Source organism: Poecilia reticulata, linkage group LG4, assembly GCF_000633615.1.
Source record: "Poecilia reticulata strain Guanapo linkage group LG4, Guppy_female_1.0+MT, whole genome shotgun sequence".
In the NCBI taxonomy this organism is placed as follows: domain Eukaryota; kingdom Metazoa; phylum Chordata; class Actinopteri; order Cyprinodontiformes; family Poeciliidae; genus Poecilia; species Poecilia reticulata.
In genome coordinates, this window is record NC_024334.1 from 9399086 (window position 1) to 9410261 (window position 11176).

An 11176-nucleotide genomic window follows, 5' to 3' on the forward strand; every position below is an offset into this window, starting at 1 on the left:
GCTACAGATACATTGTTTATTACATAGTCTGCTGTCACATCAGTTACGTTTCATAATTGTATATGCAAAGGAGATTTGAATATTTATATCTCCCACAAAACAATGTGAATTATACACATTTCAACTGCCTGCCCTTAATACAGTGCAATGCTGTTTATTCGCTAGCTAGTTTGAAAATTGCAAACCAGCAAAAAACCTCAATTCATTTCTTTTGTAAAGCTGTCTTCCATTAAAAGTCACAACCCGTCTTTTTGTAAAGCAGAGCAGTGGCAGATTTACTCTGAGGSTTTTTGGAGGCTGTGAAACTGAACGTGTCTGGAATGAAGAATGTTGAAGATGTTGCAATTGAGTGAGCTCAAAAGTTCAGYGCAGACCATAAATCAAGTGTCCCTGGAGCCAAGAGGGAGCTGTTATGCAAAGAAGAAAACTTAGAAGTGACAGTAGATCACGGTTGAGAGGGATGAAGTGTTTATGGCAGCAGGTTTGTTTCATTATCAGGGTGAGGGATTAATTATGAGAACTTTTTGTTACGTTTTGCTCACATTTGAAATACTTGGACCTGTACTCTTACAGAACCAATATACGAATTGCTCACATTAGAACCAAGGCATAAAAAAAAATTACATTGAATTATAAAATATTTAGAATTCAAATTTGTCAGTAATTATTACTGACACATTTTTAGTTTTGTTCGGCCCAGGGTTTGCAGTTGGTAGACAATAAGACCTTTAATAGTTAATGCCTACTACGGTCTCACACTGAGTAATGAGAGAAGTTAAGTGCGCAACAGGGGCAACCAGGAAGCAATCAATAAATAMATAAAGCAAATGTTGGCACCTCATTCCACCCATCGTGGCGCTCCCCATGGTGTTGCTCATCATCCTGCTACCCTTCGACATCGTCGCCCTCGAAAACGTCGCCGATCTATTAAATCCTTCCAGTACGGGCTCGACTCCCGTACCGCCTCCTTGCGCCACATCGCTCCGCGCGTAATGGTAGGTCATCCCGCCGGCGAGGTTGCTCCTCGAGCTGGCCCTCCGGCCCGAGTAGAGCGCCTGGTTTGACCCGTAGTGGCTCATTGTGATCTGGAAACGGCGGCCAGTGAGCCGGACACAGCGCACAGCAGAACCGTGCCTTCTCCACCTGTCCTCCTCCGGTCCCTCTGCTGCACACTGCGAGCGGCGCGCTGCGGAGGTGCGTTTTAGGGGGCGGAGGACCACACCTCTGMGTCTCCAATGTCCTCAAAAGTTTTCATGTCCCCGTTGCCACGCCCTTCAGAACTGAGCTGAAGGCAGAAAATGTGTGTGTTGTTGCGTTCCTAGTTTTATGAGGACCACTTTGACTCTCAGAATGTGTAATATTTTAAGTTTAGATGTTCAGAAAAGTGGATTTTAACCGCTAAGTGGTGAATGGAGAAATGCTTTAACAGCAAGGATTTGTTTTCCAAACGTAGTTAAAGAAGTTAATTTTAAAAAAAAATCTTATAGAAGTTTTTACAAACTTAAGGTGCCTTGTTTATTCATCATTTTTATTTCTGTATTCGCAGGATTGTCAACTTATACTCACGGAGTAGGGTATAAACTATAACAAACTACGTGAAAAAACTGATACGTAATTTTATATTTCAAAAGACTAACGATGCAAACTGGTGGAACTCATTGCACTTCATTCAGATGGATTTTTCTCCACAGACCATTAAAATGCAGGTTTGCTTTCACTGATTAATTAGTCTTATATTTCTAATAAATTATTATTGAAGTCCAAACAAAAACTGTTAAAAAAAACTAAATTTTTGCTATGATTGAAGTGTCAGATACACATCAGTGTGAGTGGAGGAGAATGGAAAAACCTRACATGCATTGCAGAGGGTGTGTGCAGTAGCTTGCTTTTTTTTMAGGAGCATCAACATTTGTGCAGATGTGCAGAAATCAGTACAGCCCAGTTGGTAGATTCTTAGATTTTCAGGGAAAAMCTTTAGGCTGTTTTGCTGCAGGAAATTTAAGCCAAGCTCTCTGTGGTTCCCATTTAAAGTCTACAGCTCAGATTTCTCCTTACCTATTATAGATTTTAAACAGCATCTATAAAGACATAARGATGTAAATCTTCCTATCGAAGTGATATCCTAAGGCTTTTGAACCATTTACAGTCTGTTAGAATGTCTTCAGGAATTCAGTTTTCTCTCCTCAGTTGAGCAAATCTTCATAAATGTTTGAATTCMTTGCATAAACATGTTGTCACTGCTGAGCAACTGAAACTTAATAAGTCAATGGGTTTTCCAGAGAACCATTAGTTTTATTAGCTTTGTGTGCAGAGCAGCAACATTTCTGCAGGAGGAGGAGTGAGATACCAATTTAAATGACAACACTCAAAACAAACAACTCCAGGGCCTCTGAGGGTTCAGGGTAGGACAGCGGAAACCCTTTTTTTTTTCAAACCTTTTAGAAATACGACTAAAGATGTTATATTTATTTTCCTCTCGTGGCTCTTAAGGACTKTGCAATTAGTTATCAGTGTACCTAAAGATATGAATCTTGAAAAATGCATAGCCCTTGAAACAAAAAKATTAATTAGATGGCAATATATCATGCAATTTGATCCAAACTGTACATCCTTGCTGCACTACAACAGAGAAGCTCCTGTTTGTGCAAGCTTCTGAAAATCTGGACTCTCGTTGTRAACTGAAACAGAATCGCTCTGATTAACTGCAGAAGTGCTTGCAGAGCTTCAAGGCAAACTGCTGAAAGGACGTGTGATAAATGTACTCACTAACGCCTGMAGCCAATTGGAGGAACTCACAGAAAAACAAGTTTGACAGCCAATTACAAATGACAGCTCTGTTTTCTTTTGCCAAAATGCTCTAAATCATGTGGTTTGACCTCAGAGAACTATCTCTTTCTCTTGTGGACAGACTTAGGCTGCTGTTTTCCCTCCCATGCTCCTCTGAACTGGACTTGTTTTTTTGGCTATGCACAAACTCACTTTCATCAGGCGAACATTTTAAATAGTTTCAGAAAAAGACAAAGTGTCTTTTTTTTTGTTGGCTAACTTCATTATTGGGTGTACAGTAGAGTCTTTGTATGCCTGCAGGTGGTCCAACCCTCCTACAAAGGCTGAAATGCACCGACATAATAGAGACTTTCTGGGAAGCACATTGCTGAAACATTACTCAGGTTTAACAGCAGACTCCAGAGTCACGGGGAATGTGTGTTAAAGGAGTTCACACACTAATTCAAGTCCATGGATCACAGAACAGAAAGAGTCAGACTGACCAGAACGAGACAGGAAACTACAAGTGAGAAAATTAGAAACTAAAAACCACAACTTTGAATGTAAAAAATCTTAAGCACACAAGAAAAACACAAAGTTCAACAAATTACAGGAGATTAAAGCAGGAGATAAATAGCCCATCGGGTATTTAAAAATCTTCTGAGAATTAAGGATCCCACTGAGCACATCTGAAAATGGGAAAAGCATATCAAAGCTACAAACTGAGCAAAACATTACAGTCGGGTCCACCTAACCTAATAGACAGACTGAAACAATGGGCCCATAGTAACATTGAATGAGTTACAGAGATTTACAGGTGTGGGAATCAGTTGATGGGAAAATGGATGCACTGCAATGGTCATAAATATATAGTCACTGTTAAAAGAAAGTTACTAAAACCTCATTGGCAGGTTTGCCAAGAGTTATTTAGGACAAGGAAGGGGATAAAAGAGCTCTGACTAGATGACAACAAGATCAAACATTTCAGCGTAGATGCAAAACGAACACGACCCTGAACTCTCCACCCCTACAGTGAAACAAGGTGGTGGAAGCATAATGGTATGGGTTGAGGTTTTTTTGTTTGTTTGTTTTTTCAGCAAGGAGAATGAAGCTGGTTGTAAATGTAGTCAGTGGAAAAAGCATGACACTTTGTTTTCACAGATCTGCAATGAAATTAGTCTGAATTTGAGGTGTTTTACAAAGAAGAGAAGGCAAAAATGCAAGTCTGTAGATGTGGATTAAGCATTCCACCAAAGACTTGCAGCTGTAATTGATAACTCGAAAGCCTCGCCTTTTGGCTCAGCAATCTCTCCTCTACGGTAAATGGGCACAGAGCCATCATCGCTGCAGATGCAGCAGCAACCCTCCTATCGAGACATGGGAACTTCTGTTTTGGAATGTGACAAACTGTGAAAATGAAAATGTTCATGGAGGAGAAAGAGCTTTTAACACAATGAACAGAGCTCTGGAGAAATTGCTGAAAAAAGAACTGAAACACCTTCAGATGCTGTCTTTATTGTAAAAACAGAAATAGGATACTATTATTGAATTGCACAACTAAAAGATCTAAAAATACTTAGAAAATCCAGGGGTTCAAATTCAAGAGTTTTTAATTATTTCAAAATCAGACAGAAACCATTTAAAGACATCATATTTGTCTGAACGTGATCCTTATTTTCTCCACTGACCATTGCTTACATGCTTGCCTGCACCTCGGTTTTATTAAAATCTGCAGCAAATGAGGAATGTGGCATGGGTGTGTTTGTGAGTGTGTGTGTGATGTTTGAACTCGTGCAAGGGAGATAGTTTAAGAAGCACAAATGGAAACCTACAGATAACTGAATGTCTTTTTTAATTATTTTGATTTACTTCAAACTTCTGTTTTTTCCTGTGTTTAGGTCTAATTAGAGACTATGGAGATGACTTACTGCAGAAGATTTTTTATTATTTTTTTGTGGTATGGCAACAAAGGTGGCTGTTTGAACTTTTGGAGCTTGCAGGAGTCCAAGTTTCTGTGGGTGATTCATAAAGGTAATTAACAGCTCCAGCATTTTCCTCTGTGAGAAGAAGAAAGTAAGTCTCACATAACCATCATGTTATTCCCCCCGGCATGTCGTTCAGGAGCACGCCTTTGCCTGCACATCGACTGACATACTTTCGTTAGGGCAGGATTCCAGCAACGGATTTTCTGTTTTAAAATTGCTTCAATGTTCAGACCTGAAAGCTCAGCTGCGTGTTAGTTACTGGTGATAAGACTTGAACCGGAAATCCAAATCTGTATCGGTGTGTTTTTATCTTCAACATATCCTTTGGAAAAAAATGTTTTTAATCTCTATATTTTGACTTTTTCTTTTTTTTTTTTTTTTACAAAATGACATGAAGTGTTTAAATGAATATAATTTCCCACCTATAAAGAATTAGATCAGTCCAATGAGTATTTCTAAGGTGAAAAAGCTTTGAATCTTCCCACCCTCCTTTATTAACGTTTGTTCTGCAGACAGGACTCGGCTTGCAAACTTGGATTGACTTCAAAGATTTCTAGAGTATTGTGGGCCATTAGAATTCTATTTTAGTTGTGACATGATATCCGTTAGAGCATTGAAATTAAATAAACAAATAATAATAATTAAAAAACTCAGAAATAATGGTAATAATGGTATCTAAGCACAGGTGAACTAATTAAATCTTCACTCATTGATTATTGCATTAACCATGACATGTTATAACCTTCTCCTGACTGATACCTTTGTACAATAAAATTATTTTGATACCTTTGCACAATAAGATTATTTAGATAATTTGTGACTTTTCTGCCAATCATAGGAAATATCTAAACGCTAAGACACTTGAACGTAATATGAGTTTTATTAGAGTCTCTATGATTGAAATCCACATGCTGGCACTGAATCAACAACCATTTGCGTCCTTATGTGAATGTGGCAAATGTTTTGAAATTATTTATCATAGTCTTATTATTTTACCTCACAAAACAAATTGGATTTCAACAAGGTTGTGTCAATTTTCCAGATCTACTCTGTCTCAGCTTGACATCATTATGAGCAACAAAAAGCTTGGAGTCTGCTGAGGTCAGTCTCCTGAAACTTGCTGCTAAATAAGCAAGTTGCTCATTTCTTGCTTGTAAATTGACTTTGTAATTTACAAAGTCAATTACAAATTTACCTTGTAATTGAGTAAACGAGTCCTCAGCCCCTTTGAGGTGTAATCATTTAGATCAACCTTAATAATACTAAAACACTCCGTGACTATTTCCATCCTGGCATTGTCCCACAGGTGAACTGTGGGAAGATCCTAAAGGAACTCGTCCTCCACACCCGGGACAACACCCAGTCACACACATGCAGAATCAGCTCTTACTTTTCACACACTGCAATGATTCAGGACACATCAACGTGTTCAGGCAGCATATTCTGTGAGATGGCGGGGGGGGGGGGGCATTTTTAATAATTTTCTCCTGAATATTTTTTTTTTTACTGTGTGATGGCGCTGTCTCATCTTGTCAGATCTTCTGCGTTTGCATCTATGCATGTCCTCATCTGTGTGCACTTGAAAGTGATCGAGTGTGTGCCAAGGGAAGCGTTTTATACATTAAAAGAAAGGATTAAAAACTCAGATGAGTGACGGTGATAGATGCTGATACTTGGGGTGTGTCTGCTTGCTTGACATTGTTCTCAGAAGTTATTACTGAGACAAAAAATGTTAGTAAAGCTGCTTTTATGAATGAATTTCATTGCTTAGCTGATGATAGCTGCCTGAACATCTAAACTGATGGATATCCTAGGTTTCTATAACCTAGGATATCGTGCAGTGCTTTTCAGGTCCATCTGAGCAGCAGAAATCTAAAATTGAAAGACATGCACACTTTAGCACTCTCAAATAGAACCGAGCCACCTAATAAAATGACAGCAGTTTCTTCCTCGGTGTTCGTCTTTCTGAGGCGTGGTCCTGCAGTGTCTCTCCACCCTGAAGGCACATAGCATGCCAAGCTAACATCCCTGTCTGCACCTGCAAAAGCAGGTGGTGCAGGGCGGAGATACGTAAGTGTGACAGTAAAGTGAAGGGAACAAAGAACACAAGGTTGTTATCTCATGTGTGCCCAGAAGATATTTGCGTGCAATGTACAAACCGCTTCAGGAAAAGTGTCTAAGCAATGGATAATGACCAAAAAAAGCTTTAATCATTTTTTTTTCTTACTTCCAAAAGGAAAACAAAGAACTGGACAACCAAAAATGACCTCTTTGATTAGAATTACCAAAAAGACAAATCATTCTTTACAAAACCAAGTAAAATACCATCTAAAAAATATATATATATTTTTTTTCATTAAGGTTTTAAAGATAATGGAAGAAATGTGTAGTGTTACACAACAAGCAAAATAAATGATGGTGGGGATCTGAAACCTGGAGAAAGGAGACAGACTACAGCTTAGGAGAAAGGAGTAGTGAAATCTAAAACTCTGGGAGGAGCCTGAATACCTGGAAATGCAGCCACACAAGCACCTGGAGAGCAAACTACATATTGAAACGCCCAACCTTGAACTAGTTTAGATTCATTCTCTTTATTTCATATTATGTAATTTTGTTAATTTTTTTATTCACTTACTTTAGTTTTGCCAATCCTGTATTTTATTTTTGCACAACTCTGCATATCAGAACTAACTTAATTTAATTTTAATTCAATAAAATTATTTCATTAAGCTTATTATATTTTTGCTTTATTTTAATTTAGATTATTTTGGATTTTTCTCTTACAGTATTATTTATTCCAGCTTCGATTAATCTGTTTTAGTTCATTTCATCTTATCTTTTTATCTTGGTTAAGTTAGGCTAGTTAGCTTAGTGTAACATTAATTGCCCTATTTTATGTTGGTTATTTTGTTCATTTCGAATTTACTTTTTTTTTTTACTGTTTTAATAAGGCTTTTTGTTTTGTTTGTTTTTTTCACTTGGCTTATGTTATTGTAGCTAAGTTAACATCAATTTGTTTTATCTTGAACTTAATTTTGTTCCTCATGACTTAATTTGACTTTTTTAATTTAGTTTTTTTTTTATTATTGTGGATACTGTAGCATGGGTGAACTTAATATGCCATATATTAGTAAGATTTTTGTGTAAAAAAACTGCAGCTTTACTAACTCTAAACCAGGACATATTTGAATGTACAATACAGACCATAAATCTTTACACAAGCTTTACTTATGATGATATGATGGGATCTGATTCTCCAATTTCTGGAAAGTGTTGGAGAAAGCAAGTTAAAAAAGTTGAGAATATTCTTCATTTGAAGCTTCATTTAGAGATTAATTTAGTGTTAAAAATAGTCAAATGAATGTACCACACAAAACAAAGTAATGGATACCAAAACCAAATCGTAAAAGAGACTACTCATATGGCTTGTTATTACAACAGTTACTGTTTTTGATTAGTATCTTTTCACAGTCATTACTATTCATATTATCACCATTGTGTTTGTGCTTTGTAATGATCTTGTAATTTGTTTATGTATAGGCCAAGTTTGCACACCCTTTGAATATCCTGACAGAGATTCTATGGAGGAGTTTTGGGTGGAGCAGCAGCCACAAACCAAAAAAATTCACAGACACACGTCGATGCAGGGAACGACCCGGTTTCATTTTAAAGACACTGCCGAAGCTTTTACAAGATACCGAAGCATGAACAAAAACAGACTTTGGAGAGATTTAAAATAGCAAGCTTTTAATCCATACATTTGTTGTCAGAGGGAGTTTGAATCACTCTATTCTAGTTTAAAGTGAAATGTGATGCAGTTTTAAAGATTTTGCAGGCGTAAGCACTCCGTTATGTGTCTGTCTATTACAAAACAGTATAAAACTCCATACGGAAAACCTGCAAGCTGTTGCACCGTGTGATCCTGTGACAAAGGTGTGTCTGTGCTGTGGGTGACATTGATATGCCTCCAGGGGTATAGAAGCAGAGCCAGAGAGCAGGAAGTGAATGGGAAGGAGTGGCCAGCCAGCTCTGATACCTGACCCTATCTGGGTTGCTGGTCACAGGATGATGCTCCTGAAACACTGAAACTCTTTCACTACTGCTATCAATATCATTTTGACTAAAAGTCTTAAAGAAACAGATCTTTGTTTTTATGAATTTCAGCAAATCTAACAAAGATTTATGTTTGTGTTACATAAATGTTTTCTAAAGACCCTAATCTAATCAAAATGTGCTTGTTCTATAACACCAAACATTTAGCGTTTAATCCTCAGTTTCTTTGTTTTCGTTAAAAGTTGAGTCGCTTCAGCTTCTCTCCTTGTTGGACCGGTGAGCTTTTGTTTGCAGTTCATCCGCTGGTGGTCAGATACCTCCAAATAGTTGCTGGGAGCCACTGGCTCCCTCTGGTGTCTGCTAGCTGTTAGCTTCTGGACCTCTTCTAACTTCCAACGAGAATTAGCTTGATATGTTTTCATCTCCAACACTAAGTTTTCTTGTCCAACCAATATTTCTTTGATCCTCACCGCTATGTGTTTGTGCTTCTTCAAAAGAGTTTAAACAGAACATCTTGAAACTTCAGTCTGTCTTGAAATAATTATCTAAAGAGTGACCTTGTTGATGGCATAAAATACCTTGTGTCTTGTTGCGGTGCTCACTCATGCTATCGTCTTTGACCTTTGACACAAACCTATCTTCCACAGCCTCTCCGGTAGAGTTTGGCTGTTGCTCATCCAGTTTCAGACTCACTCCACAGTAGGTTCTGTTTTATTACATGGCTGAATGTCAGCCTTCATGTGAAAGTGATTGATTAGTAGCTGCTTGCTACAGTGGACCCCCGCCTCTTTGTGACTCACTAATCATACATTGCAAAATATTCTGTACAGCAAAACATTCTGCACACTCCATATTATGCTTGAGAGATTTGCCTATTCTTGTTTTTTTTTCACAGTGCATATCTAAAATATTAATATTTTTTAAATATATCTAAGCTCAACCATCACTTGTGTACAATTGAAACAGAGCTATTTGCTGGAACCCGTCTCCATATGTGGCAGCCTGCAGCTCTGGAATTTTTCCGCACCTTTTTATTTTAATTTTGCCACATTTCATTGCAACTGCAGGTTTGGATGTGATTACCTGAGGTTACATAAGGTGTTTTGGTATGTCCTTTACGATGGGTGTGGTTGGCACAGCTTAACATCAACAGCAAACAATGTTCACAGTTTATGAGTCTCCTCCTCTCCACCAAGGCAGGAGGAGAAAACAGGAGACAGAAGTCAGATGAGCAGGCTGTCGCCTCTCTGCTGAACCTTGAGGCGTTCAGCAGAGAGGAATCAGCTCGGTGTTGCTCATAGAGGACTAGGCTGTTTTCTAATAGATCCACTCTCTCTAACACAAATTTTCTCACATTCCTCTGAACTGTGACCTCTCAGAAAGTGCTGAAGTTAGTATCCGATTCAAAACTTGACTGAATGGTGGTTCCACTGCTGAAAAAATTAATCTGGACTACTTTTAGTTTGTACTAATTCAACACCTAATATACGTAGAAAGACCCAATTTGTTTTTCAGTTGAGTCTCCCTGTCGTCCCGGCTCCCTTTGATTGTCCCCAGCTGTTTCCCCTGATCGTCTTCCCTGTATCTGTACCCACCAGGAGTCTCTTGCTTCCTGTCAGGTCCTCGTCTATTGTCGTCCTCTGACATTTGTCTTATGTCAGTTGCTGATATTATTTTCCAGGTGCTGCCAGATTCGGAGCTTTGCTGCTGCTTTTCTGTGCTGCCTGGATTTTTGTGTACCGTTTGTTCATTTGCATCCTAACCTGGGTCCAACCCCACCTTATGACAGTGGGGAAATTTTTCACTTCAATCTAAAGCTTAGTCTCAGCTAAACACAACGTTTATCAATTCTTAAAACCTTTAAATCTCGTTTTCATATTTCATAATCTAATGTAAAAATAGGGACTAATTCTACATTTTTTGTAGGGCAAGTTAGTGCAAAAATTCTAAGTGTGATGATCTGTCGCCCTCTGGTGGTTCACAGGCAGTACAGCATCCAGAAAACAGCCATCCTTCTATTGTCTCCCCAAACCACTTACTAATCTATTTATATGAAGGTTATGAAAGGAGCGTATGACGCATTTCTGAATCCGTGGGATGCAGCAGGAGAACCGATCTAAAAGAACATACAAGCAAGAAAGAAAAACCACCTGGAGCAGAGGTTGTGTGAGTACTTTAAATCATCCCGCTTCGTTGGGAAGCATGAATGACTGAGTGATCCTAACAGGCTTAATACTCATAGGCGGCACAAAGGGCTCTATTGTTGCCTGCAGATGCCCATCAGTGGTGCAGTCGCTCTTTGAAGCCCCTCCAATCGCTGCGAATAGCGCCACCGACGGAGGGCGGGGTTTGTCCCCCCCCCCCCCCCCCCC

General features: G+C 38.7%; 1 protein-coding gene across 1 annotated transcript in view; it reads right to left on the reverse strand.

Moving 5' to 3' along the window:
* dspb (desmoplakin b) overlaps positions 1–1168 on the reverse strand; it is a 24824-nt gene extending 23656 nt beyond the window's left edge. The window contains exon 1 of the mRNA XM_017304503.1: positions 838–1168. Within this exon, the coding sequence (XP_017159992.1) occupies positions 838–1079 (242 nt within the window). The 5' untranslated portion in view covers positions 1080–1168. The remainder of the gene's footprint in view (positions 1–837) is intronic.
* Positions 1169–11176: the final 10008 nt, after the last annotated feature.